Below are 25,976 nucleotides of genomic sequence, written 5' to 3' on the forward strand. Positions count from 1 at the left end.
GGTACATCAGTGTCACTTACATGAAGAAGATATGCATCTTTTGGAAGCCTTAGGATGGACACGGAAAATGAGAAGAAACCTAGTGTTAATGACGATTTTGTTTGTAAGAAGCATGTAAAATTCTTTAAACGATGCCTTGATGTACTACCCGCAGCATATTCCTCTTTAGATACTAGCAGGTTTGTACATAGAGTAATTGACAGATACGGTATTGTACCCTTCGTAAAGTTTATCTTTGGCGTTTATTTGCTCTGTTCTCCCGGTAGTTTCTTACATGTCTGGTTTACTTTGACAGCAATTTTCTTTTCCTCTCCTTACGCTTCTGTGAAAGATGAGTAGATGTGAGCTGTATGTGTAGTGTTATCATCAACAGATGAGCTGTAATCTTAAAGAGGTTTAAACAGTAACTTTTTTCAAGTAATTAAAAATTGTGTTTACAAACAAACTTCATCATTGAAGTTCATTAGGCTTAAGTTTATTTGAGTAACAATACAGGACGCAACAGCTATGAATTTGGAAGTTTCTGCGGTACTATAGTTACGTAAGTATCACAAGCTTTCAAAGACATGAGTGAAATGATGTTAAAAGAAGGTTGAATGACTATCATCTATGACTGTTGCTGTTGGTGTATTACTGTGTAAAGGCTAGGTATGCATCTGTGACAATTCAATTATTTGCCACAGTGGTAAAGTATGAGAATATTCCCTCTTGGGTGAATGAAATCATGCGTAGAGACTTTCTTTTAATCTTCAGTTATGTCAGTAGCCCGACTTTTAGCTCACATTTCATCATGTTTAATTTTATTAATAAAGGTTAAAGGTTAATATTTTGACTCAATATTTTGTAAGATGAAGTTCTATCAGAATTTCAAACATTTTCATGGCACAGTTTTGGAAGGTCCTCACATTGTTTTCAGAATTCAATATGAGTCATGTCTTTCATTGTCTGATCTAGATCTAATCAGTCTCCATAGCGCTGTTTCAACGCCCGGTCACTTGGTGGAATCCTACCCAACAGCCTGGTGGTGGAGGAGGTGGGGGGGAGGGAAGGGGGTACTCTACAAAATTCCATATGGGGTGGTACTTCCCTGAGGTCCTTGATCCCTTACCCTTTTGTATACAATTTTGACAGAAAAAGTACCCCTTTCATATATCTTCAATTGAAAAACAGCACCGCTCTTGCATACTTTGATAACATGCCCATATTATGAACAAATCACAAAAAAGGAAGCCTTTTTGTGATTTTCATGAAAGTATGTGAAGTCTGCATACAAGCCAAGTGGCCCATCAGGCTGGAGCTTATCCAAGTTCTTGTAGCATGAAGTGTCTAGCCAGGAGTATTTTAATACTCCCCCCTGAATGGGATGCTAGTCCATCACAGGGTTACCCCCAGCATTAGATTTGCCGGTACCTATTTATACACCCGGGTGAAGAGAGGCACTGTGAGAGTGAAGTGTCTTGCCCAAGAAGATAGATAGATAGATAGATAGATAGATAGATCACTTTATTTATATGGTAAATTCTACTCAGTTGTATACAAGCAAAAATATCTACAAATGTATAAATTAAACAATAATTATAATCTTTATAAAGAACACAATGTAATGTCCCCGGCCAGGGCTCAAACCCAGACTGCTCGATCCGGAGATGAGCAGACTAACCATGAGGCCACCGTGCCTCATATTTTCATGTAGTGTCTAATAAATGAAATGATACAGCTGTAATTTGTGTCTGTTCAAAATATTTTAATAAAAGGCCGTTTAAGATAACTAAATGACAGATTTCCCTACCCTTTCATATACCTCAAATTGTGAAATCCCTTCCCTTTTATATACCTGGAGCCTGAAACAGGTAGCCCTTTCGGGTGCAGCCTCACTGTATAGACCATTATAAGGAGTACCCCATCCCCCCAGGCCTAAAAGGGCCTTACATCCTATAGGAAATTACAAAATCACCTGAAGGCTGATGTAATTTCATAATCTATTCAGGTTTAAATGTGTGATTTTTTTGTGTCTTATTACAGGGTGACTGTGGCATTTTTTGCACTCTCTGGTCTTGATATTTTAAATTCACTTCACTTAGTAGAAAAAGACAAAAAAGATATTATTGAATGGTTTTACTCCAACCAAAAGCTTCCAGACAAATCTAGTAAGTAGTTCAATGTAATTTGTTAAACTTAGGTCTGATATATATTACGGGACTGTGGAATTATTTTGAAAATAAGAGCTCCAAATCTGTCACTTATTTCAGATAATGCAAGTATGCTAAGATGTGGGTTCCGTGGATCATCCACAACAGCCCGTAACAGGCAACTTTTACAGGTAGATGACAAATCTATAATTATGCAGTATTTAACAAGTGCCAACTTATTTTGAGTGAAATTTAAATTGCAAGGTTGTAGCTTTACAATGGAGGGGATGTTGGGGTTTGCATCATTGCGGTATTGGCCAATTTTTCATACTGTATTTTTAGGTAATTCTAATCTTATATTGTGATATTACAGTGTTCTTCAAACCTGTGGAATACTCTTTTTAGCATTTGGTTTGAATTGATGATAGCCAAAATAAAAAGTAATCCTTCATGTTTTTCTGACCATTTTCTGGTTTCTGGTCATTTAAAAAAATGCTATTTTTTTATGGCCTGGAATCATCACATTTGGTTCCTTTGTATTCTCTCAGAGTGCTTGCTTTTCCCATTATATGTCAACAAACGTCTGCAGCATCTCTCTTTCATAGACTGAATTCCTTCTATTTCATTAAGTTTTTTTGCTTGGAGCTGAAGGTTTAATGTAACCGTTAAAGTTGTTTTTCTTTAAAGGATGCATGTGAGTATGACTGCAGCCATATCGCCATGACATACACAGCTTTAGCCAGCCTGCTTATCTTAGGAGATGATTTATCACGAGTCAACAGACCAGCTATTATTGAAGCCTTAAAGACATTACAGCTTCCTGATGGCAGGTCAGAATTTGAAGAAGTTGTCGGAACAATTTGAGTGTGCTATCAGACATACATGCCATATCAAATCCCTGGCAGCTGCTGGTAGTCCTGTAAAGCAATTTGGGTTTTTAGGGTAAAAATCATCTTTGACCTGTTTTTATATCGTCAGCTAGGATTTAGGAGATGGCCTGGGGTGGGCACCCCATGTGAAAATGGCAGGTCCCAGTTGTTCAAAAGCTGGATAACACTATCCACCAGATAAATCACTATCCAGCAGATAGTGTGGTTTGTTTTGTTAACAGTTATCCAGTGGATAGTGATTTATCCAGTGGATAGTGTTGTCCAGTGTGAGAATATGAGCTTGCCTTTGCATCATTTTATATGAAATTGGAATGATTTTTCATGTGTATCACCCAACCAACAACCTATATCTCAGATCAGTTTTATGGTCATGAGCATGTATCTCATTGACAACGCATTGTTACTGTTTTACAGCTTCCAACCCACTACAGATGGCAGTGAGAATGATATGCGGTTTATCTACTGTGCTTGTTGTATTAGCTACATTTTAAATGACTGGAGTGGTGTGGATATTCCTCGTGTTGTTCAGTACATCAAGAAAAGTAGGGTAATAAACTCTTTTTTTAGTTCATTATGCATTCCAAGGATGTTCTGAAGATTTCCTAGCTTGTTTTGATCATTATTCAGTCCCAGTCCCAGGATGTTTTTCACCCAACATAATGCTGTTGTCAGAGTTGTCCCTAGTCTCCCTTGTAGGTACTATTAAGGTTGGGGAGAAGCGTTGTGTGATAACCCTAATAACAACTGCAAAGGAGACTAAGTTTTCCCTTGAAAATTAAAGAATTGGGAAGTGCATTGTCCCATGTACATGGATTTTTTTCTTTTTTTCCCATTGCTTGGCATTGAAATATTTTTCAAAAGTGGGTTGATTAGGGCTGTAAACAGCTCAAATATTTCAGCTGCATGGAAAAGATTTTGGTTGGTAGCTGGCATGAGTGGGCATGAGATCAAAGTTCTTGACCTGCAGGCATGATACATGCCTCTAAGGCATGAGAGTTGCCAGATATATGTTGTGGTTCAATTTTACCTGGTACAATTTGGTATGTTGCATTGTTATGGTGTATTGTAATTTATTACCAGAACAAACAGCAAAACATACCAAATTGTACCAAGGGATTTTGAGTCACAACATGTATATTAGGTACAGCTGTATGTGTTAGGTACATGTATATTAGGTACAGCTGTATGTGTCTTGACTTGTCAATATTATTATGGTTCTAAAGCGCCCGCCTGGTGTTCGGGAGGTCATGGGTTCGATTCCTGTCGGGGACTCAGAATATTTCTTTGTCCCACGCTCGTGTCATGTTGATTAATTCACCTTCACATTTCATTACCGAGCTTAAAATTTACCATCTTTATTAACTTATCACTTGTTTTCTTCTTGTTAGTCATATGACTCAGGATTTGGCCAAGGACCAAGCTTGGAAGCTCATGGTTAGTTTTATTTTAATTGGTCACAACCGAACCTGGTTTGTACTCTGCAAGCATTTTTTAATGGGGTAGGGTGGGTGGTGATTCACCCTATGTTTTTACTTGTTCCCGTTACTGATTCAGCTAAGAACCTACTCATCATTTACCCAAGAAAAACGTTGGAAACCTTGCCAAGAATGTTGTTCTACATAACATAACCACAGTACTATCAATGACATCTTATAATTAGTAGGAGGCCTGATTGTCACTGCATGACAGTAATTTATTTTAAATCCAAATAAACTGTGCTTTATGTAGTAACATAACATGAAACAGACTAAGGATAACTGCAACCACAAGATAATTAGCAAAGTTCACTGAATTGGCGATTCATGCAAGACTAAATCGAGACATTTTGTTGTGAGGAAGTTCTTACATAGTTGGCTTTGAATTATACAAAACCAGACGTCTGAGGTGTGTGACTGCTTTCACAAATTAAGATTAAACAGTTATAAACTTTAAGGCCTTGTTTTAGTGTGCAAGGCACCTTCATGCTTCTTGTTTTTGATGATATCTTGCTCTCTTTTCTATTTAAGGTGGATCAACATTCTGTGCATTAGCGTCACTTGTCTTGATGAATCGTCTGGAATCTTGCTTTGAGGCAAATGAACTGGAACAAATAAAAAAGTGGTGTCTGTTTCGTCAGAAGTCTGGTTTTCAAGGGCGTCCTAACAAGCCAGTTGATACCTGTTACTCATTTTGGCTAGGAGCTTCATTAGAAGTAAGGGATGTAAACAGTGTAGACGTGTTTATTGCAAAAACTGAACATCTTGCTGAATTTACTAATTTTATGAGGATTTAGAAAGCCAACCCTTTTTCCTGCATTTGTTTGTATTTTTTCAAGGCTGTTGATGTTGATTTGAATTGACGAATTTGCCTAACATGTTTAAATCCTTGCTGTCACCCAATTCAGATCATGTGATGATTCATTTGGGAGGTTACAATTGTATAATAAGTCAAATGCAACTGATTGCATGGAAGTCTGTAGAAACAGGACAATTGTAACCTCCCAAATGAATCATGACATGATCCGAATTGAGTGGCAACAACATGTTAGCCAAATCCGGCTATCATGTGGAAAAAAAAAGCTGCATATCTAAATTTTGAATTTGTAAAATGATGCTATACAGTTGTATTATTTTGTTAGTGTACACTATAAATCGGTCTTGAGATTGAATAGATGCCTGTTGCAAGTCAGATCTCAAAACAACATTTAGTCCATTTACCAGGTGTGTAAATGGGTGTTGGAGATAATATAGAACAAAATGTCACAAGGTAATCTTTGATAGACTAGCTCCATGTTGGTGGAAATGTTGTGCTAATAACATCAAAGTGAGGATCTGTTTTCTATCCTTCTAACAGATTCTCAACAAGATGCATGTTGTTATACAATGATTGATAATTTGTCTTTATTTAGCTGCTTGGTGCATTCTCATGTGTGGATTTCCCAGCCAATCGGGATTATCTCATGTCAACCCAAGCAACAGTGACAGGTGGCTTTAGCAAGTGGCCTGGTAACCACCCAGGTAAACATATTCCACAGATGAAATTTGTTAGAGAAATTGTCGCATGCTGGTTTCCATTCATCACAAGTGATAGTTAGCTGTATAATTATGATTTCCTGTAGTAAAATGTATGTAACAGCCATTCAAAGACATTAATATGCAAGGTCTCTTTAGCGCTGGCTGTGTTATCAGTGTGAAACTTGCCAATGTTTTCAGCATTTATCTTGAGACAGAGCAATCAGCTTTTCCATTTTTGTATGAAAATGAGCATTTCTTTTTCAGTAGATTTTGGCAAAATGGAAAAGGATTCGACATACTCCAACACAGAAATTTCGTTTTGTAGTTTGATCTTGACAGAATGATGTTACCTGATTCAATTTTGGGTACGACAAAGGTGATCATGATAAATGTTGTAACACAGGGGTTGAGGGTACTTAAAAGTTTTTTTTTGTCAAGCAAGTCCACGGATGTTCCATATTTTTGTTTTATTTGTTTTCAGATGCCCTGCACACATATTTTGGACTCTGTGGCTTATCACTGATGGAGGAACCTGGCTTAAATGCAATTCATGCAGCATTAAACATAACTCAGAGAGCTGCCAATCACCTGAAAAAGTTACACAACCAAACAATTAGCTGATGACATATTAACAATTAAAATAACTTAGTATACATGTATAAAATACAAGAAACAGTCAAGTTAAAGTTGTGAAGTCTGTAATGCAGCCAACAGCATAAAATGATAAATTTCTTAACTTTATTTTGACAAGTAGACTGATAATTTTTAATATAAAATGGCATATCCTGATACTGTGAAACTCAGAAAACTGTGAACACTTTGATTTGATTCTGCCAGGTCAATTGTACACTGACCAATCACAATAAAGTTCAGGACACCCAAACAAACCTCAAAACCACAAACTAATTACTACAGGTTGTTTGGATTTTTTTCTCACCCTTAGTTGGCTTTTTCCTTGTTAGTCAGTAAAATTCCATAAATATTTCTGGTGTTCATTGTTTTCTGAGTTTCACAGTAAAGAAATAAAATTCTTAGACAAATGTAGAAACCACTTTCACATGCAGGCATGGAACTGTTCTGGACATAAAACATTGCTTCCTTGGCTGAAGAAGGAACACCAACTTATGTTATTGTATGTGGCATTTTTTTGCATGTTGTGACATAATAAATTTATTTTCATATTTTCAATTTTATCAATGCTTAAAACCATTAATTTTCTACTGATTGTAAACAGAGGCAGATGACGGAAATCCAGTTTGCCTTTGAAGAATTAAATGTTCCAGTCAAATTTCTTGACTTTTGAAGGATGTTAATTTGCAGCGAATACTAATGCTTAAAGATGGAGCAAAATTAATTATATTTATGTTACGTTAATGGAATGTGGATAATGTGGAAATTACTGTTTGCTTTAGGCATTTCCCAGTTGAACAAGTAAACAGGACTTCTTGGGTTCCTGGAGTGGTTGCCCATGATGTAACTTGTTTTCTGATATGTCAGAAAAAAAAGTTGATTTCTGTGTTTATGTGTGAGAGTGCTTTCAAAGAAAAAGATAATGTAAAAATTTTTGTATATTAGGTTTTTCTAATAGAACATGTCTTGGAAATAGTGCTACATGTCTGGCAGCTCTTCAGTGTAAGCAGTGCTTCAGACTAGCTGTCTAGCTTAGTCCTTCACAAGTTACCCATGATCAGTATTATTTCCTAAAGAACTACCAGCAGGGCTCAACTTTCTGGAAAAAACCTTGGGGCCAGGTGGCCACTAAGTTTTCAGATTGAGTCGCCAGCAAAAGTATTTCAGTGAAAAGCATGAAAAGTTAGTCGCCAGTGAAAAGAATTGGTCACATTGGCAACCCCAGGGGTTGCAATGTTGAGCTCTGACTAGGAGTGTTTAGTTCCTCGAGGAATTGACGGACTAACTCTATCTCCCTATCTTGTGAGCATAACAAGCAAAAAATTCAGAAATAATTTTTTCTTGGAAATAATATTTGCTTCTGCAATGAAAGTGTTCCATATGAACCGAAATGGGGAAATACTTACAGTGTAGGGGAACAATATTTCTCCAAGATTTTTTCCTGGTTTGTTTGTTCCATTAGGAACACAATAAAACAACAATTACAAGGCTAGGGGTTGACTCAGGAATGATGTCAACCAATTCCTCTTCCAGAAGTTGTGCAAGTAATACATCAAACATGGGAGACAGTGTTTCATTGGGATATCCAAACACTGAGAAGAGAGTTGAAAATACGATGTGCAGCAGAGTATTTTTGATGAAATTCAAGGTGTTTGGATAGGCGATGAAACACTGTCTCAAGTGTTTGATGTCTTCTCAATTGAAACAAAAACTAAGGAGTACATGGAGAAGTGAAATCGTCAAAATCTATGCTAATTAAGACCGAGTATCCAAACTTCCGTCATGGTTGTGATTTTCTTTGTTGTAACTTCAAGTTAATGAATTATTAATGAGTTTGAGAGAGTGAAGCTTGAGCAATCGGAGGCATATGTATAAACAAAAGGAAAGTTGCTTTAAGTCCTATCTCCAAAAAGCAATCAACCCACTTTCACACAGAAATATAATTTACAAGGATATTTTATTCAGCATTTAATTATTGTGGTGATGAATAACTGTAATTATATTACATACCGGTATTACTTTATTTAATATGAATGTCTATGAGTCCTATCATTTTCTATGTAACTATGTAATTGTAGTTGCTTTCAGAAGCTAGCTAGAAACTAGGATACATTTTGGAAGAATTAAAAACAGCTATATCTTGACTTCCACATGTTTGAACTGTATTTCTTAAGTGTAGCTTCTTCCTTTTCTAAAAGGGTGACAAGGTAAATATAATTCAGAGGTAACATTTTAGAGGTAAGGTTTTTAGATACTAAAACACCTGGAACTTCTGTTCATAAATATTAACATACAAGATGCTATTGTCATAGCATTGCATAAAATGTGAAGGTCTCGGGTACAGTACAGAAACTTCACATTGATCTTCCTTCTGGCCATAAAATGCTTATGTGTGGTGTTTATCACCTGCCAAAAACTACCCATGCAGAGAATGAGCTAATTGATTATTTGACTGATATCATGGTGATATTTTGGAACTAAATCCTGAAGGCGTGATAGTGGGTGGAGGAGATCTCAATCACCTGGATCTTGAAAATCTTACTGCAGTGTCTGGTTTACCATTTGGCACACAATGTCATAACTTTGTGAATATTTGAGAGATTTCTATGAATTTTTGCCACAAAAATTGCCTTCTAAAGATCTGCTCATTGAAGGCACAAAATTGTGACCCCCTTCTATCTAAGGCATGGTTGACCGCCCCCATTATTTTCCAATTTCTTTTTTGAGATGCACATGGAATGCAAGAATTGTTTCACATCAAACTATGTACTAAGACCTGCTAAATAAGCTATAGTTCAGAGGCATACCTATGACATTTGAGAATTGATACGTGTTGGAAGCTTTTCAGTTTCACATTTTAAAGCAATGTCTCTCAAAATGACTATCTACAATTTCTCCCTGAATTGTACAACATCAGGTTCAGTTAGTAATTACTCATATCAATATCAAATTTTGAGATTATTGCCTTTGAGAACTCCTTTTGAGTGAAAAAGTCAGTTGTGTTTTCTGTAAGTTCTAAAAACTATAGGCAACATTAAGAGGGAAGCTATTAAACTCATGTAATTGACGTTTGAATGGCATAGGAATCCAATTACAGGTATCCAAATATTACAAAAAGTTGAAATTGAATACCTGTAATTGGACACCCATGTCACTGTGCACCTAGGCACGCAGAGAACCAATCAAGATGAAGAATTTTGTTACAGATAAGCTTATTATTAATTAAATAATAACTAGTTTTACCAAGAATTTTTCTTTTACATATCAGAATTCCAAATAGGAAAGGGGTCTCGGGTGAACCTGATAAGTTTGACTACAAGAACCCAGAAATCCTTGACACCTTCCCTTTAAAACTGATCTGGAACTATGAGTGCATTACTTCTGTACACGAGAATGCAACCATATACTGGTGGAAGGTTTTCAATTTTCTGTATCCATCCTGACTGGAATTCCTTCACTTAGTAAGTGCTTTTTAACATCAGTGATAGAAACAGTATTTCGATGGAATATTCCAGCAGCAAGCACAGCATCTGCATGGGCAGTCTGGAACACCTCGGAAAAGTGAGTAACATGACCAGCACCACTAGAGGCAATCACAGGGATACCAACAGCTGCCTTCACCATGGAAACCAATTCAAGGTCATATCCATTATTGGTCCTAATATAGAGAGATTAAATTATTATTAGCCATCTGTATTAATGACAATTCTCAGTTCTTATTAGGATAATGAGTTGCTTGTTAAAACAGTAGTGCCATACATTTCAAACTCGACTCCTAGACAACAACTTTGACATTAGCATTAATGACCTCAGTCTTGAGAATGATGCTTGACGCATCGAAATGTCCATTGACAATACTTTTTATCTTTCAATTCTTATTGGCTGAAAAATCTGCTAGCACAAAGAACAAGTTTAAAGGAAACAAAATTGGGGTACATATTGAACTCGAAGGGCAATAAGTTGTTTACTAAATGATTATTGTGTGTGTTGCAATTTCTCAATTCATGGTTTGAACAGTAAGTTAGGATTATAATTGATTAAGAGTACGTTTACCACAAAGTGACAAACTAAATGCTGTATCAAGCCCTTACCCATCTTTGTCGATACTGTTGAGCATAATCTCTCCAGCACCAAGAGCTTCACATGCCTGCACCATTTCATACACTCCAATATCTCGTGTCTCCCGCCCGCCTTTCACTGTACATTGGTACCAACAGAATTCCTCACCTCCTGGACCAGGGTATTTTGTTTTGATGACATGATGCTGCACAGCATCAGGGGATGTAACATACACTCTCTTTGGGTCCACAGAGATCACTACTGCTTGCTGACCATATGCAGAAGCTATTGTTTCAATGGAAGTTTTGCCTGTCATGACCCCACCAGATGAAATGTGGTTCTCTGCTGCATACACTGCATCACTGCCAATGGATACCTTGTCTGCTCCTGTGGGAATAATTTAATAGTTGGATGTCAACATCCAAATTCTAATTACTGGTCTCCATTCATTTCTCATACAACACTAATAATATGTAAACAGACAGAAGTACCAGGGTAACTTAAGAGAAAATGTATGTTGGCAAGTAAGAGCCTGAAACACTGCCTGTAATAATGGGGCATTCCAAAAGTAGGTTTGACTATACTCCATTCATACTGTCTAGTCTCCTTTGCAGCCGCCAATGTGGAATAACACAAAACGGTTTTAAGAATGGTAAATACTAATCTATGAAGCATGGCTGCTAATGCTGCAGTGCTTTTTGTTAGGAAAATCTAAGGTTGGATTCTTAAGGTTACTGTAGACCTTCAGGGGTGCCTTCCAGAAAATGCTTTCTTTACATGCTGCTTTAAAGAAAACCACAGTAAACTATTTATCATTGTAAAGCTAAGAAACTGTAGATTCCACAAATAGCAATATGTTTTTCTACTTTTGTTTTGATAGGCACACGCAAGCCTTTAAATGCAAAAATGACCATACTTGCTAAACCAAATTACCAGTCTTTGTGTTACCGCGGACATCCAAACTGACTGGACATTATCAATCAGAAGTTGATGGGCTAACAAAGTGTGTCAGGCTTTTTTGATATTTCTATTGGTTGCTTAGGAAATCCCTTTTAAAGTTGGACAATAGAAAATTTTCTGACTGCTGTTACTCAATGGGACGTCACAGGAAAAATATTTCGATTTTTGCAAAAGCCTCACACCGTTTGGTGCGCTAATATCTGACAAAGATTTTGGCCAAGTTTTGTTTAAATCCGATAAATCTACATACCCTGTTAATTCATTTGAATAAAGGTAATTCACGCAAAAATAACCCTTGAGTTTTCAGCCTTGAAAGAAATTCACAGTTTTTGCGCCTCACTGAAGCGGTTGTGAATGTGGCCATGCTACCAACCAGTGAAACGCAGCTTTAAACTCCCCGGTGGGCTACAGTGATGCTTCCCAGGAATGAATGTGCAATGTTTACATCTACAGTACATCTTTATATCTTACATCGGGAGTAACGAAGTCTGCCGTGAAAACATTCAGCAGCTTATAAAACGAATCAGCAGATAAATGGTAAAGAAGGACAAGGGAAAAATGAGGAATGATACCGGAATAGCCTAAAACAGGCCTACCGAGTCGAGTGAGGATATTTACACGTTTTTAAAAAATTCTAAACGCATATTTCATTGGCCTGTTTGTTTTACTAGAATATGGAAAAACACTCTTCGAAGCAGAGGAAAGGAGCATTTAGAGAAGCTGTTTTGTTAGATATCAGCGATTAAATTTGTCGGTAATTCTGCAGCAATCAACTTCGCTAAACCAATTGACAAAACATTCGCTTGCGTATCCTTGCGATTTGTGCTTCCGTTCAAATGTGGGAACGCGAAGACCGTGCAAAATTGCCTAGTCTATCACTTAAGAGATGAAAACAATCCACAAAAGTGCAGATTTCTGTGCGAGAAATTGCACGATGTAAGGGATAAACAAAAGAAGCGAAATAAGACTCCGCGGACGAGATCAGTTGCCGCAATTCAAAGGCTGACACATTTTAATTGGCTTATCACAGTTTGAGGTTCATTGACTTGTTTTAAATTTTTACGAAATTGTGGATAACTCGTTTGCGTTTTAAGTTTTTAAAATAATTTTTTTACAAAATTCAGATAAAGTAGAAGTCTTGAATTTGGTACAAAATAGGCCCTTGAAGGTCTAAAGTAATCTTAAATCCCAAAACAGATTTTGCATTTCTTTACTGAACAGATTAATCCAAGATCACTCAGATCATGGTGTGTCAAGGATTCTTCAGTTCCTTTGATGTGACATGATTCATGTGATCTTAGATAAATCTGTTTCATAAAGAATCGCAAAATTTATGTTTGGATTTAAGAATCCAATCTTGGATTTTCCTGAAGAAACGCACCCTAAGAAATGGTTCATATGCTTTCAAGAACCATTGTGCAATGACCCACTGACCTATAAGCCTGAGTGCTTTAGAACTTTTAATGTAGTCATCATTGTTTTTTTGTCAGGGAATAAAAGTTCCCACGTGGCACAAAATGGCAATAATGTTATTGTTAGCTAGTTAATGGCCAATTGTGTGGTAATGCAATTGGCCATAAGTTGAAAATTAGAGCTGTCAATTTGTTATGTATTTTGTAAATAACTAAGATTTAGTTACATAGTCTCATGATTAAAACAAGTTCAAATTACCAGATTTGAAGTATTCAGCTGCTACTTCAACAGCAGTGTGATGCTTTATTGTGGAGGGGTCACTGTTATTGCCCGGCACCTGCATGTCACGAATTCCACCTCCAACAGTCAAGGGAACAAAAATATTCTCAGACGCTTGACGAAGAACCTCTAACATTGGAAGATCGTTAAGTGGACAGTTTTTGAAGCTTGTGATATTCAAAAACACTATTTCATCTGCTCCTTCCTTGTAGTACCGGCGTGCCAGCTCAACAGGTTTGCCCAGGTTTCTCACAGCACCTTTTGGTTTAGCGGCAGGTTGATTACTCTCCATGATAAACTGTTCTCTCACATCATACTGTTCGCCTTTAGTCACTACCAGGTCACCTTGGTCATTGTTTCGGACATCAAGACAAGCAATTACACGACAACCAAGCTGAGTGAATTCATTGACAACTGGCAGTTCACATGGAATGGTAACAGGCTTGTTACCGATGGGAAAGTTATTCAAGAAGTTCTTAATTATTTTTATTCCCAAACTGCCACTTTTTTCAGGGTGAAACTGAGTGGCAACAATGTTTCCTTTCTGCACAATGCTGACAAACTCCTCTCCGTAGTCAGTAGTGGCAAGAACCCAATCATCCAGCTCTTTGCTTTCTAAATGTAAAGCATAAGAGTGAACAAAGTATACCTTTTCTTCACTGGAGAAACCAGTCGGAAAAAGATCAGATCCCTTGTGAATTTTAAGTCCATTCCATCCCATATGAGGAACAGCAAGACCTTTTGCCTTGTTGAAGTGTGATACAGTTGCAGGTATTAGAGATAAGCCTTCTGTTCCAGGGGACTCTTCACTTCCCTTACATAAGGTCTGAAGACCAAGACAAATTCCTAAGTAAGGCCTGTCTTGTTGAATGTAGGTCTTGAGTGGTTCAACAAAACCACTGCGTTCAAGGAGAGCCATAGCACTTCCAAATGCTCCAACACCTGGGAAAATTAGTCCTTCAGCTCTTAGAATATCTCCAGCTTCTTTTACAAAGGTTACACTATACCCAAGGAGTTTCAAAGCATTGACAAGGCTTCGGATATTCCCTGCTCCATAATCAAGGACTGTTACTTCGGGCATATTTGAAGCTTTCTTGTAATTTGGTGTTCAGTGCAAAGAGAAACCAAGACACTAAAAGGAAAGTAAAATAAGGTGATGACGTGATATTTCAGCTGATGAGATTAGTGGACTGTAATAAGTAGGCATGCTTGTAAATAGGTGGGATGCAAAACATGTATAAGCAAGAACGCATGGAGAAAGTGGAAGTGTGAGGATTGGAGGGGTTGTTGTAGAGATGGGAGGGGAAACAAGACTTTTTTTTGCAACTCCTGTCGAGCTCCATCCATAGGTTCATAACCCAAGTGAGACCTGAATATTTTTAGGAAGAAACTTTCAGTTCTATCAGCTCTCACTAAGTCTAGCTGCACTAGTGGTCTCTAGAGGAGACAAGTGCTATTATGGATAAATCCCCAGGGAGCTACTTTTTAGGAAGAAACTTTCAGTTCTATCAGCTCTCACTAAGTCTAGCCACACTAGTGGTCCCTAGATGGGGCAAGTGCTATTATGGATAAATCCCCAGGGAGGTACTGAAGTGTTTCAAATAATGGGAACTGAAGAGCCAGGAGGGCCCCTCAGGGCATTGTGGTGGGGGGGGGGGAGGCATCAGATTACGTCCTCATTCACACTTCTCAGTCACCTTTCCCTTTGTATTCCCACCTCCACCCCCTCGAATTCAATTTACCCTCAAACTAATTTGCATATTTTTTCCCTAGTGGTATATGTAGTGTTCTGCAGGAACCTTCAGTTGCAAATCTGTTTTCTCTAAGTTTCTAAATCGTTCGTCCTTCAGTAACCAAGAACTGAATATCGAAAATTCATCTGAGTTGCTTGCGCTGAGTTTCAATCCACGTTCGATCGCACGTGTAAACAGACAATTCGCCGCGATTTGATTGAAAACAAAGAAAAATGTAACAGTTGGCCGAAAACTACACTTAAACGTTGCGTGTTTTGAAAGCACAGCTAAGATACTTTAAAACATATAAACTTAACGCAATACCCGGTAAAAGACAAATAAACAAGGCAACTCACCGTACTCGGTCAAAACTTCGAAACGACGGACACTGATACCAGCGGATACTAACAACAAATTACCCAGGATGCCCTTTGGTCCATTTTCTGTATCACGTGATACGATCTTCTCTCTGTAGCGGTGGGAGCAGCGTGGACAGTCGCCGGAAAGATATACGAACTAATCATGCTTTCTTCACGACTGACGTCCGTCTTAACAAGAACTCTAGCGAGGAGAACACCCCAGGTAAGCTAGTCAAGTTTTCTTACGGTTATATACTGTCCGCATTCATATTGCAATGTACAAATCTAGCTTGTATAATAAGGCGGCCAGGTTGCACCATTGAAGCGGCTGATTAGTTCTAAAGTTTCTTGAAGAAAGCGGAAAGATGTTTTGGAGATATCGTTTAAAAATTGCGTGCGGTTAAAGAAGTTGGAATTGAGAAAGCCACGTTGTTGTTTTCAGTTTGATTTTTTGGTTTATTAATGCATAAGAACGCCAACATATTTCAATATCGAGGGGTGTACCGGTTATCATGAGCGACGTACATGGATGTTATCCCGGCTATATGGCGCATTTTCCTTCGCATAATGAAATCAGTAATGAAGATTTTCAGGTTTCAAGTTTGTTTTTCCATAACATAAACGTTGATGAACATTCCAGTGGTATCCATGAATGGATTTTATCCCTCTGTTTGTGAGTCACACCCAGGCTTCCTCGTTTTGACTTGGTGGCCCAGCCAGTCCACTGACCTTTGGCAGAGATGAGGGGAAAATGGCTCCACAATTCTGTTAGGGGTAGGGGACCCTCCCACCTCTCACCCTGTGTAGGCAATCACAAAGAAACCAGACCTTAACACAAGGGCTTGTAGATGCCTATTAGAAAGTTGAGGTAAATTTATTCCTAATATTTGGTAAAAGTACCACTATAGATGGGAAGAAGATTCTGCAGTTGTAATCATTCACTGATCAAAGTTGACTTTGCCAAGTTTTTGAGTAAATTTGAACGTTGCTGAGGTGTAATTGGGGAATTTGGAATAAAAGTTTAAAGGGTAATGTGTATATCTTCCACCCAGATCTATCAAGGATCTCTTGGTGCTGTTACAGTTGCTGTAAGAAATATAGTATCTTCGAGTCCAAACTTTGCAAGTGCTGGTAAGTTGTGTTGTTTTCATGAGTAACATGTACTCTCAATGCTTTATGCCAGGGAATAACTGTACCTAGCAACAAATAATTTTGTTCAGTTTTTTAACCAGTAATTTTGTGAGAAATCAAATAGAGAACATTCCTAACAATAAGTTCATATTTGCTGAACAGGTTTTTAATTTATGATAAATTTCTTTTTTGAAAGAATGATTATTTGGGGGAATGAAGTATGAAACAAGATTTGTAGTAGTTAAGTAGGTTCTTATGATCATACTTTCTTGAATAGCTGTAACTTTGTAAGTTTACAAGCCATTAGGTTTGGTGGTAATCAATGTTTTTGTTTATAACAAGGATATTTTGTGTTGTTTACATGACAGTATATTTTGCATTATAGGGACTGCTGAGGTTTCCTCTATACTGGAACAAAGAATTTTAGGATCTGCTCCAAAAGCTGAACTAGAAGAAACTGGCCGTGTGCTGTCTATTGGTGATGGAATTGCCCGTGTCTATGGCCTTAAAAATATCCAGGCTGAAGAGATGGTGGAGTTTTCAAGTGGTCTCAAGGTAACACTGACAGGCTACTGTGTCTTTTTAATCTCTACTGAAACATCTGGAAATCAATGGGGCTGTCAATTTTTGGGGGGAGGGGGGGGGGGGGTGAGGTTGTGTATATTTCGTGTTGGAATTACATACCTTTTCATGTGCCAGTATCAGAAGGTCCTCACATCACTGTCAGAATGTCAAGAAAATTCATGACGCTTGTCATCAATTTATTGGCCTTAATATCGCAGTTTCAGTATGGTGTTGCCTTTATATGCTGCATGTCTAAATTGTTCTGTGAGAAATACAGTGATGAACATGAGAAGCAATTTTGTGTAAGTAGACTCTTGGGTGCCCAATGAAACTTCTTTGTTGTAGAAAGTTCAGTGGAACTCTGTCATGGTCGTCTTAAATTTTCGCCACTTTCGTGGTGGGAAAAAAAGAAATTAATTTTATTTTATATGAGCACTAATAGATGTAGGTATCTAAGTCTGGTTATATAACAAGGTTCCAATTTTGAAACTTTCTTTAAGTCGATTATGATGATATCAGTAGAAAGTTCAGTGGAACTCTGTCATGGTCGTCTTAAATTTTCGCCACTTTCCTGGTGGGAAAAAAAGAAATTAATTTTATTTTATATGAGCACTAATAGATGTAGGTATCTAAATCTGGTTATATAACAAGGTTCCAATTTTGAAACTTTCTTTAAGTCGATTATGATGATATCGTAAAACTGTTTTAATTTATTTTTAGTTAGCTGTGGCAAGTGAATAAGGTCATGTGCTTGTTTGCAGGGTATGGCCCTGAACTTGGAGCCTGATAATGTTGGTGTGGTAGTGTTTGGTAATGACAAGCTTATCAAAGAAGGAGATGTTGTCAAGAGGACAGGAGCCATTGTAGATGTCCCTGTAGGAGAAGGAATGTTGGGAAGAGTGGTAGATGCCTTAGGTAACCCCATCGATGGCAAGGGAACACTGGAAAACACAAAGCGTGCTCGTGTAGGAATCAAGGCTCCTGGTATCATCCCTCGTACATCTGTGAATGAACCTATGTTGACTGGCATCAAGGCTGTGGATAGCTTAGTTCCTATTGGACGAGGACAGCGAGAACTTATCATTGGAGACAGACAGACTGGGTCAGTTCAATTTCTACCTTAAATAGGGTAAATAGGCTAAGCTAGCACAAAAAATGTAAGCTCTGCTAGTGGTCTTAGTGGGGTCAGTTGAAGAAGGTGGGAAGTTGTTGTTTCACGATTGTACATCCTTTACTGCGTAAAGTTCTGTTCCTAATTTACCTGTTTAAATGTAAGTCTGTTGTTTTATGTGCCATTTTTAATTAAATGAACTTTGTTTGATTTTAGTAAAACTGCCATTGCAATTGATACCATCATCAACCAGAAGAAATTTAACGAGGGAACAGATGAAAGTAAGTGATTATTGTATGGCAGAATTCTCACAATTAATATTCAATGGAATGAGTGGAAGTTACCAGTAAGAAGCATTCTTATTTTGAGCTGTGAACTGGACATGTTAATAATAATAATGATAATGTTCCCTTCTCTATATTTTTCAGAAAAGAAGCTCTATTGCATTTATGTTGCTATTGGACAAAAGAGGAGTACTGTTGCTCAGCTGGTGAAGAGATTGACAGATGCTGGTAAGGATAAGTCAAGGTTGCCCTTTACAAGAATGAGTGATTCTCTGTCAAGTTTGTACATTTGTATAGGAAAACCTACGTCATAATTTAAAGGGTCTACCTGTAGAAGTGGAGCTTGTTAACATCCTTGAATTGACCAGGACAGCCACGAAAACCTTCATGGCCAGTACTGATAACATTGTCCACCATTTTGCAATAGTTTCATTGGACAGGGTGTTCAACAAATTTGGTTAGATGACAAAAGCTTTGTAGGGCCAATGAAGTTCAGGTTTGCTTGACTGCTGTCAATTTTCTGTGTAGATGCAATGAAGTACACCATTGTGGTGAGTGCCACTGCATCTGATGCTGCCCCTCTGCAGTACTTGGCTCCATACTCTGGCTGTGCCATGGGAGAATTCTTCAGGGACAATGGAAAACATGCTCTGATCATCTATGATGACTTGTCAAAACAGGTATGCTGTAACCTTGGACAGTGTTATAAATACAAATACTTGATGTCATTTCTTTTATGATCGGTCTTTTTATTGCTGATGGACTGCATTGTGGTATTGGACCTGTTGACTATTTTGACAATGTTATCGTAATATTTCTCATCAACTTCAATACTGTATTTACCCGTGTATAATGCGCACCCATGTATAATACACACCCTAGTTTTGACCACTTTAAAAAAAAAATCACAACCAAAACCATGGTTGAATCTTCACAGTTTTTTTTATTGATTTAATCTTAACTCGAACTTGAAATTCACTTAGGCATCTACAACAATATACTACTTGCTTCTTCGCTGTAGTTATCACATGTAAGACTTATTTAAAAACTTTGATGAGACTTAAAATTATTTGTTTTCTATTCAATAAAACACTTTTACAAATTATGCGATAATCTTGAAATCATTTGACCTAAATTCACATGTGATATCACCAAATTTAAATTACCTAACAACAATTGAAGGGGTGAGTGCAAAACCATGCTAAGTGATGATTTGGGTGAAAAAAAAAATTTTCACTCAAGGGCTTGAATTTTTGCATGTGGTCTTCAATGTAATAGAAAAACGTGGCCCTGTATTTTTGTCACTGGTTTTTGCTTCGTTTTCCAGTTAAAACGTATGCAAAAATACTTGGCTTTTCCTAGCCATGTCTTTAGGAGTTTATTTGTTGAGTAGCAAACAGGCAGACTGTTAATAGTGTATGAGGTCAAAATCAAATCTCAGCATATATAGAGCAGAACTCTGGGAACAGATTGTTTACATCGGTTCTTGTGACGTGAACACAACACGTGAATCGATCAAGTGTCAAATGAAATACATCGAACAAAAAAGAGATGTGCCGCATTAGAGCTTTGTCAACTTTTATCTTAAGCATTGTTTTAAAGTACCTTGCATGCCTGCCTGGTGGTTGAGAGGCATCATAAAGTCTTGATAAACCCGTAAGTCATCAGCACGTTTTAAAGAATCAAAATGTGTTCTGAAACTTTGAAGGCAGCTGATATACCGTAATTGTGTTATCGACGTTCGAAGTCAGATCGAGCCAGGCAGCAAAGTCCAAGAGCAGTTCTTGCCCAAGAAAAATACCTTCTGGCAAGTCGTGGCCCAATTGCCAAGCATTGCTAGCGTCAAAGTTTGGAAAGCGAGAACTGGTTTTAGACTTATAAAATTTGTCTTGTATCGACTGCCATGTTTTCTCGCGCACGAGGTGTAAAAACCCTTCCTGGCATGCATTGCGATCACATTTTGCGGACGTCTCTCGAACCGGTAACTAGACTGTTTAAACATGAGAATGGCCAACAAGTAGCGATCGATTGTGACATAGATCTGTGATTCAGGTTGCGTTGATTTTATTTCAAATCAGCATGATTTGTAGTGTTTTGAGCTTCTGGGATCAGCAGACATGCAGATGTATGGAGACCCGTATGTTGCGCAGAAGGGTTAATCTGTTAATCTGTCAGCCTATTTGTAGAGCGTTTTCACGTGAAATCAACATCATTGAGCTTATATGTTGCTAGAAATTACCATTTTGCTGTTTTCCAAGTGAACCTAACATCCTCGCCGTCAAGCGTTAATGTGAAATCAACATTTTAACCTATTTAGACCTGAAATCAACATCATTGAGCTTATGCACTGCGTGAAATCAACATTTCGTTGGTTTCTAGGTGAAACCAACATCCTTGCCGTCACGCGTTAACGTCAAATCAACATTTTAATCTATTTAGACCTGAAATCAACATCATTGAGCTTATGCGCTGCATGAAATCGACATTTTGCTGGTTTCTAGGTGAAACCAACATCCTTGCCGTCACGCGTTAACGTGAAATCAACATATAAACCTTTTTTGACCTAAAATCAACATTTTTGAGCTTATACGTTGCATGAAATTGACATTTTGCTGCTTTCTAAGTGAAATCAAAGTCCTTGCGGTTGCGGCGGGCCGATCCTTTTTTATGATAAACCGAGGCAAGACTTCGACTTACAACAAAGGCTTGGCTTGGCTATTGTAACAAAGGATCGGCTCTGTTTATCATAACAAAGGCGCGGCTTCATTTATTTGAAGGTCTACGCGGGAAAAGGGCGTTAGGTATTTTAATCAAAAGTGAATTTTGTTGTAAATGCTCCAAATTTCGCATGCAGTTTTGTTTAGGTATGTTTAGCAATGTCCTGTAGTTTTTCCAAGATATTGCATATGCAAAAAAACCACTTGGTTTTTCTAGCGGCCTCTTTATAAACGAAGCAAAAACCAGCGGGAAAAATACAGGACCACGTTTTTCTATTACATTGAAGACCACATGCAAAAATTCAAGCCCTTTCGCGAAAATTTTTTTTTCACCCAAATCGTCACTTAGCATGGTTTTGCACTCACCCCTCAATTCTTAAGCTTATAAAACATACTTTGTACTCACAGTACTGTGGGAAGCTAGTGTTCAGTAGCATTTCGACATGTTCTAATGTTCAACATCTTTTAAACAATAAAACCTTCAAAATCTGACTCAGAGTCTGATGCAATTAGTTCTTGGATGAAGGAATCATCAAGTTCAACAGTGTCCTCAGTCGAATTACAGACTAAATCGTCTTCTGTTCCATCCAAATTGTTCGTGATGCCGCACTTCAGGAAAGAGGCAGTGGTCATTTCTGCTGGAATCTCGTTCCATGCTAGTGAAATCCATGAACAGATCAGTTCCTCTGAATGCTTCTTTTGTTGCCCAGTTGCCTTAAATTCATGAATTCCATCAGCCATCCACTACATCCATCTCTTTCTGACTCCATCTTTAAACGGCTTGTTAAAGATACAACAAGGGGCTGGAGAATTGACGTTAACCCGCCCAGAATAATAGCAAGATCAGTGTTCTCTCGTTTGAACACTGCTTTCACAGTGTCTGTGACATGGGCTTCAAAAGCGTCATAAACAAGTAGGCTCTTTCTCCTTCCCAGGCCACCAAGCCGCCTACACCATGCTTTCTCGATCCAAACCTTCATCTGGTCTGAATCCATCCATCCTTTCTGCTGGGCTGAAACAATGACTCCGTGTTGGTTGTTGATCTTCAGAACGGTTTTTCTCTTGAAGATAACCATCGGCTTTATTTTTTAACCATCCCCACAGCATGCCAACATGACTGTAACTCGATTCTTCCCAATTCCTGTGGTGCAGATTTTGATGGTTTTCTCACTTGTGTTGTTGATCGTACAGTTTGGTGGCATGTCAAAAGTGAGTGGAGTTTCATCCATGTTAGCAACGAGATGGAGTGGGTAACAGTGTTCTTTACAGTGCTCAATGATAAATCGATGAAATCAGACAACCTTCTCCTTGTAATCGGCTGGAAGACGTCGTGCCAAGGTTGTTTTCTGTCAAAGTGACAGAGCATTCCTTTTCATTAAGTGTTGACAACAGTGATTTCCAACCTTAAATTGTTCTTCAGGAATGTTGTACTTCTCATCCTTTACAAGTTCAAGGGCTTTCAGCCGCACTAGGGATGGCAGAATGGCAAGACCATTGTTTCTCACTGATCCACGCCAGCAGATCGATGTCCAACTCTGGCCATGCAGCTTTCTTTGCATGGTTTGCACGCTTCAGTCGTGGCATCTTCTCGAGGTTTTCTTTACTTTTTCGCCAAAGCCTGACATTGCTCTCGGAAACACTGAACTCTTGCTCAGCAGCACGATTTCCATTCTGCTCTGCGAACTGGATAATTCTTAACTTGTCAGACACAGTGTAACTTTGACGTTTCGTGGCGGTAAGTTTTGTTGCCATATCGCAGTTCAGATTGCTCGATATTGACACTCTCACTTGTTGTTTTGCTTATCAGCTGTTTCTTAAATACTCAGTTTAATTTATTCAGGGATCGAAATTGAAAACTTTTAATCGGTAGTTTATTTTACTATGTCAATTAAAAACCAATTACTGCAAAGCTTTTGTGTTTGTTTTGCTTTTATCTTATGCTAATGAGATGCAATGCGATCCGTGTATAATTCGCACTAGAAATTTGAAGGTTAATTTCACGGAAAAAGAGCGCATTATACATGGGTAAATACGGTAATAGGAAGAGCTTTTAAAATTTTTAAAATGAATGGCAATTTGGTATCCCTCGCTAAAGTTTTTTTGTTTTTCTTTTGTTTTTTTTTTTGCTTAAGTTACCTACAGTGTACTGTGAAGCCACAATAATAACATTCATGTAAACCAAACTATTCTATGTGCAGGTGGAGAATTGTTTTGGAATGTTTTGTTATTTTACAGGCTGTAGCATATCGTCAAATGTCTCTTTTGTTGAGGAGGCCCCCAGGTCGTGAAGCCTACCCAGGTGATGTGTTTTACCTTCACTCACGTCTCCTGGAGAGAGCAGCCAAAATGAATGACGACAACCAGGGAGGCTCACTTACTGCACTGCCAGTCATTGAAACTCAGGTCAGACATTCGAATAGTCGTATTACCAGTAGTGGTAAGGTTTTTTCCTGCGATATCCAGAATAATGAAGACTGCAATGTATCATAATGTTATGGAAATGGTTTAGCTATTATTTCCGACAACTTTAATTGTCATACATTGCACAACTTAAGTGTTACTTGACCATCTGTGGCAATCTTTGCAGTATTTGAAATATGCTCAGAAATACTTATATGGCCACTATGACTGACTGACCTTGTCATATACATAAAGTTATAATTCCATGACTATGGTTTTGGGAAAGTCTTATTCCATACTTGAGATGGTGAAATTGACTTCAACCAATTTGTTACCAATACCTAAAATGTTTGACTTATATTGTCCTACATTTCTACTTGTCTTTGTTCACAGGCAGGTGACGTATCAGCATACATTCCGACAAATGTGATTTCTATCACTGATGGCCAGATCTTCTTAGAGACAGAGCTGTTTTACAAGGGTATCCGCCCTGCTATCAATGTGGGTTTGTCTGTAAGCAGAGTAGGTTCTGCTGCCCAAACCAAGGCCATGAAACAGGTATAGCAATTTGGCACACATTTGGATGTTGTTGTTTAAAATGAATTTTAGGTCAAGATGATTTCCATCTGGATTGTTTGTGTTTTACTTTTCCTAGATGCTCTTTGGGCTTGTCATATAATCAGAAGAATGATTGTGTGATGATTCCAAAGAGCAATCTTGTAAGAGGTGGCACTACATAAAGACATAGAAAAATGCATATGAAATCAGTAAACTACAATGTAAATATAACTTCTTCCATTATCCAAAAGGTGGTTTTAATTGAACTTAAAAGAATCATTTAAAAGTTTCATTTTGAAGTGATTTTTTATTAATTTTAATTAGTGTTTATCAGTTACCAGTATTTTGACAATGCAACTTTACAATAAGAGTGTTTTTTCCTTGTTTGGCCATCAGGTTGCTGGATCCATGAAACTTGAGCTTGCCCAGTATCGTGAAGTGGCAGCGTTTGCCCAGTTTGGTTCTGATTTGGATGCTGCTACCCAGTCCCTCCTCAACCGAGGTGTCCGTCTTACTGAGCTTCTCAAACAAGGACAATATGGTATGTGGCCAAGATGGGGCTTATTTGCTGTCACGTGGTGGTTATTTTACAAGGGTTATGTATTTGGTATTTAACTTAATGATGCAATGCTGTTATTCCCTCATTTGATTGCTTTTCTTTTACTAAAAATTAATGGAAATTACTCCATGGCACCTCCATGGAGTAGAATCCAGAGAAAAACCCTCAGAACAAGGACAAGAACCAATGAAAAACTAAACCCACATACGTGTATGACTCCTGGTGTGGGATTTGAATGCATGCCACATTGGTTGGAGGCAAGGGTTCTCACCACTGCATCACCCCCTGCCGCCACACCCTTTCTAAACAAGGTTAGAATCCCAACTGGTGTTGTGTAAACCAGTTGGTTGTCTACAAAGTGTGGCAGGGGAGTGGACCTTGAGACTTTTGAAGACCAATACTGAAGACCAGTGCTAGCGGTCAAGTGTAGAATTTGAACCTGGGAACTTCCAGATTTTATGGCTCATTATAACTAATCGTAGACACTTTCCAATCTCTAATTGGGCAAAGTATTAGGCACAAATTTAAGACATCTCTTGAAGATGATGGGTGGGATGGGATGGGGAAGAGGGGTCATGTGCAAGAGTGATAAGAGGCATCTGTTTTCTAAGGGAGAACAAATTTTTCCATTATCCTGACTTAATCAGTGAGACTGATAGTTGGCTAGTTCCAGCTTATTTCATGTATCATTCAGATGGTAACAGAGAAACGTTTTGTTGTAGTTCCCATGGAAATCGCTGAACAAGTGGCTGTGATCTACGCCGGGGTCAGGGGTCACCTTGACAAGGTGGATCCATCACGCATCACAGCTTTCGAAGAAGCCTTCCTGAAACACATCCGATCGACACAGAAAGATCTTATCGAGACCATCAGAAAGGAGGGCGTCATCTCCGAAGACACTGACGCCAAGCTCAAGAAAGTTGTAACGGAGTTCATTGCATCATTCGACTGATTCGTCTTAAAAAAGTGTTAATATTTTTTTCACCCCAGTTTGTGTAAAATGTGTTCTCTCGAGAAATCATCAGGCCGACATTTTGGCAGTCCTAAAACTATTAGGGAAATAAATTTTACAAAAGAGTAATGTAAATTGTTGTATCGTGATGATAATAGTACTAAAAAAGACGTCAGTCGTAATCGTAGAGAACAAAATGTTGCACTTCTTTTCCCAATGATATCTTCACCTGGTTCTAAATTACGATCAGTCTCA

General features: G+C 38.1%; 3 protein-coding genes across 3 annotated transcripts; 2 read left to right on the forward strand and 1 right to left on the reverse strand.

The window, feature by feature from the left end:
* LOC110063332 (geranylgeranyl transferase type-1 subunit beta-like) lies at positions 1-8,792 on the forward strand. The gene is made up of 9 exons (XM_020770307.2): positions 1-179; positions 2,023-2,147; positions 2,250-2,320; positions 2,817-2,959; positions 3,434-3,566; positions 4,408-4,453; positions 5,026-5,210; positions 5,907-6,015; positions 6,494-8,792. The coding sequence occupies exons 1-9, from the start codon at positions 55-57 to the stop codon at positions 6,631-6,633; spliced, it is 1,077 nt and encodes a 358-aa protein (XP_020625966.1). The 5' UTR covers positions 1-54; the 3' UTR covers positions 6,634-8,792.
* On the reverse strand, positions 8,581-15,538 carry LOC110063255 (uncharacterized). Its single transcript, XM_089295661.1, has 4 exons — positions 15,443-15,538; positions 13,333-14,485; positions 10,734-11,088; positions 8,581-10,300 (listed from the first exon to the last, which is right to left on the reverse strand). Exons 2-4 carry the CDS (start codon positions 14,432-14,434, stop codon positions 10,063-10,065), a joined length of 1,695 nt encoding a protein of 564 aa, XP_089151787.1. The 5' UTR covers positions 14,435-14,485; positions 15,443-15,538; the 3' UTR covers positions 8,581-10,062.
* LOC110063256 (ATP synthase F(1) complex subunit alpha, mitochondrial-like) lies at positions 15,529-25,856 on the forward strand. Its single transcript, XM_020770215.2, has 11 exons — positions 15,529-15,668; positions 16,498-16,576; positions 16,962-17,131; positions 17,902-18,242; positions 18,468-18,532; positions 18,680-18,763; positions 19,064-19,215; positions 23,488-23,655; positions 24,046-24,210; positions 24,607-24,751; positions 25,492-25,856. Exons 1-11 carry the CDS (start codon positions 15,609-15,611, stop codon positions 25,719-25,721), a joined length of 1,659 nt encoding a protein of 552 aa, XP_020625874.1. The 5' UTR covers positions 15,529-15,608; the 3' UTR covers positions 25,722-25,856.
* The last annotated feature ends 120 nt before the right edge of the window (positions 25,857-25,976 follow it).

The sequence above is a fragment of the Orbicella faveolata genome, unplaced genomic scaffold (assembly GCF_042242905.1).
Source record: "Orbicella faveolata isolate gen_17 unplaced genomic scaffold, um_ofav_v1 contig_26, whole genome shotgun sequence".
In the NCBI taxonomy this organism is placed as follows: domain Eukaryota; kingdom Metazoa; phylum Cnidaria; class Anthozoa; order Scleractinia; family Merulinidae; genus Orbicella; species Orbicella faveolata.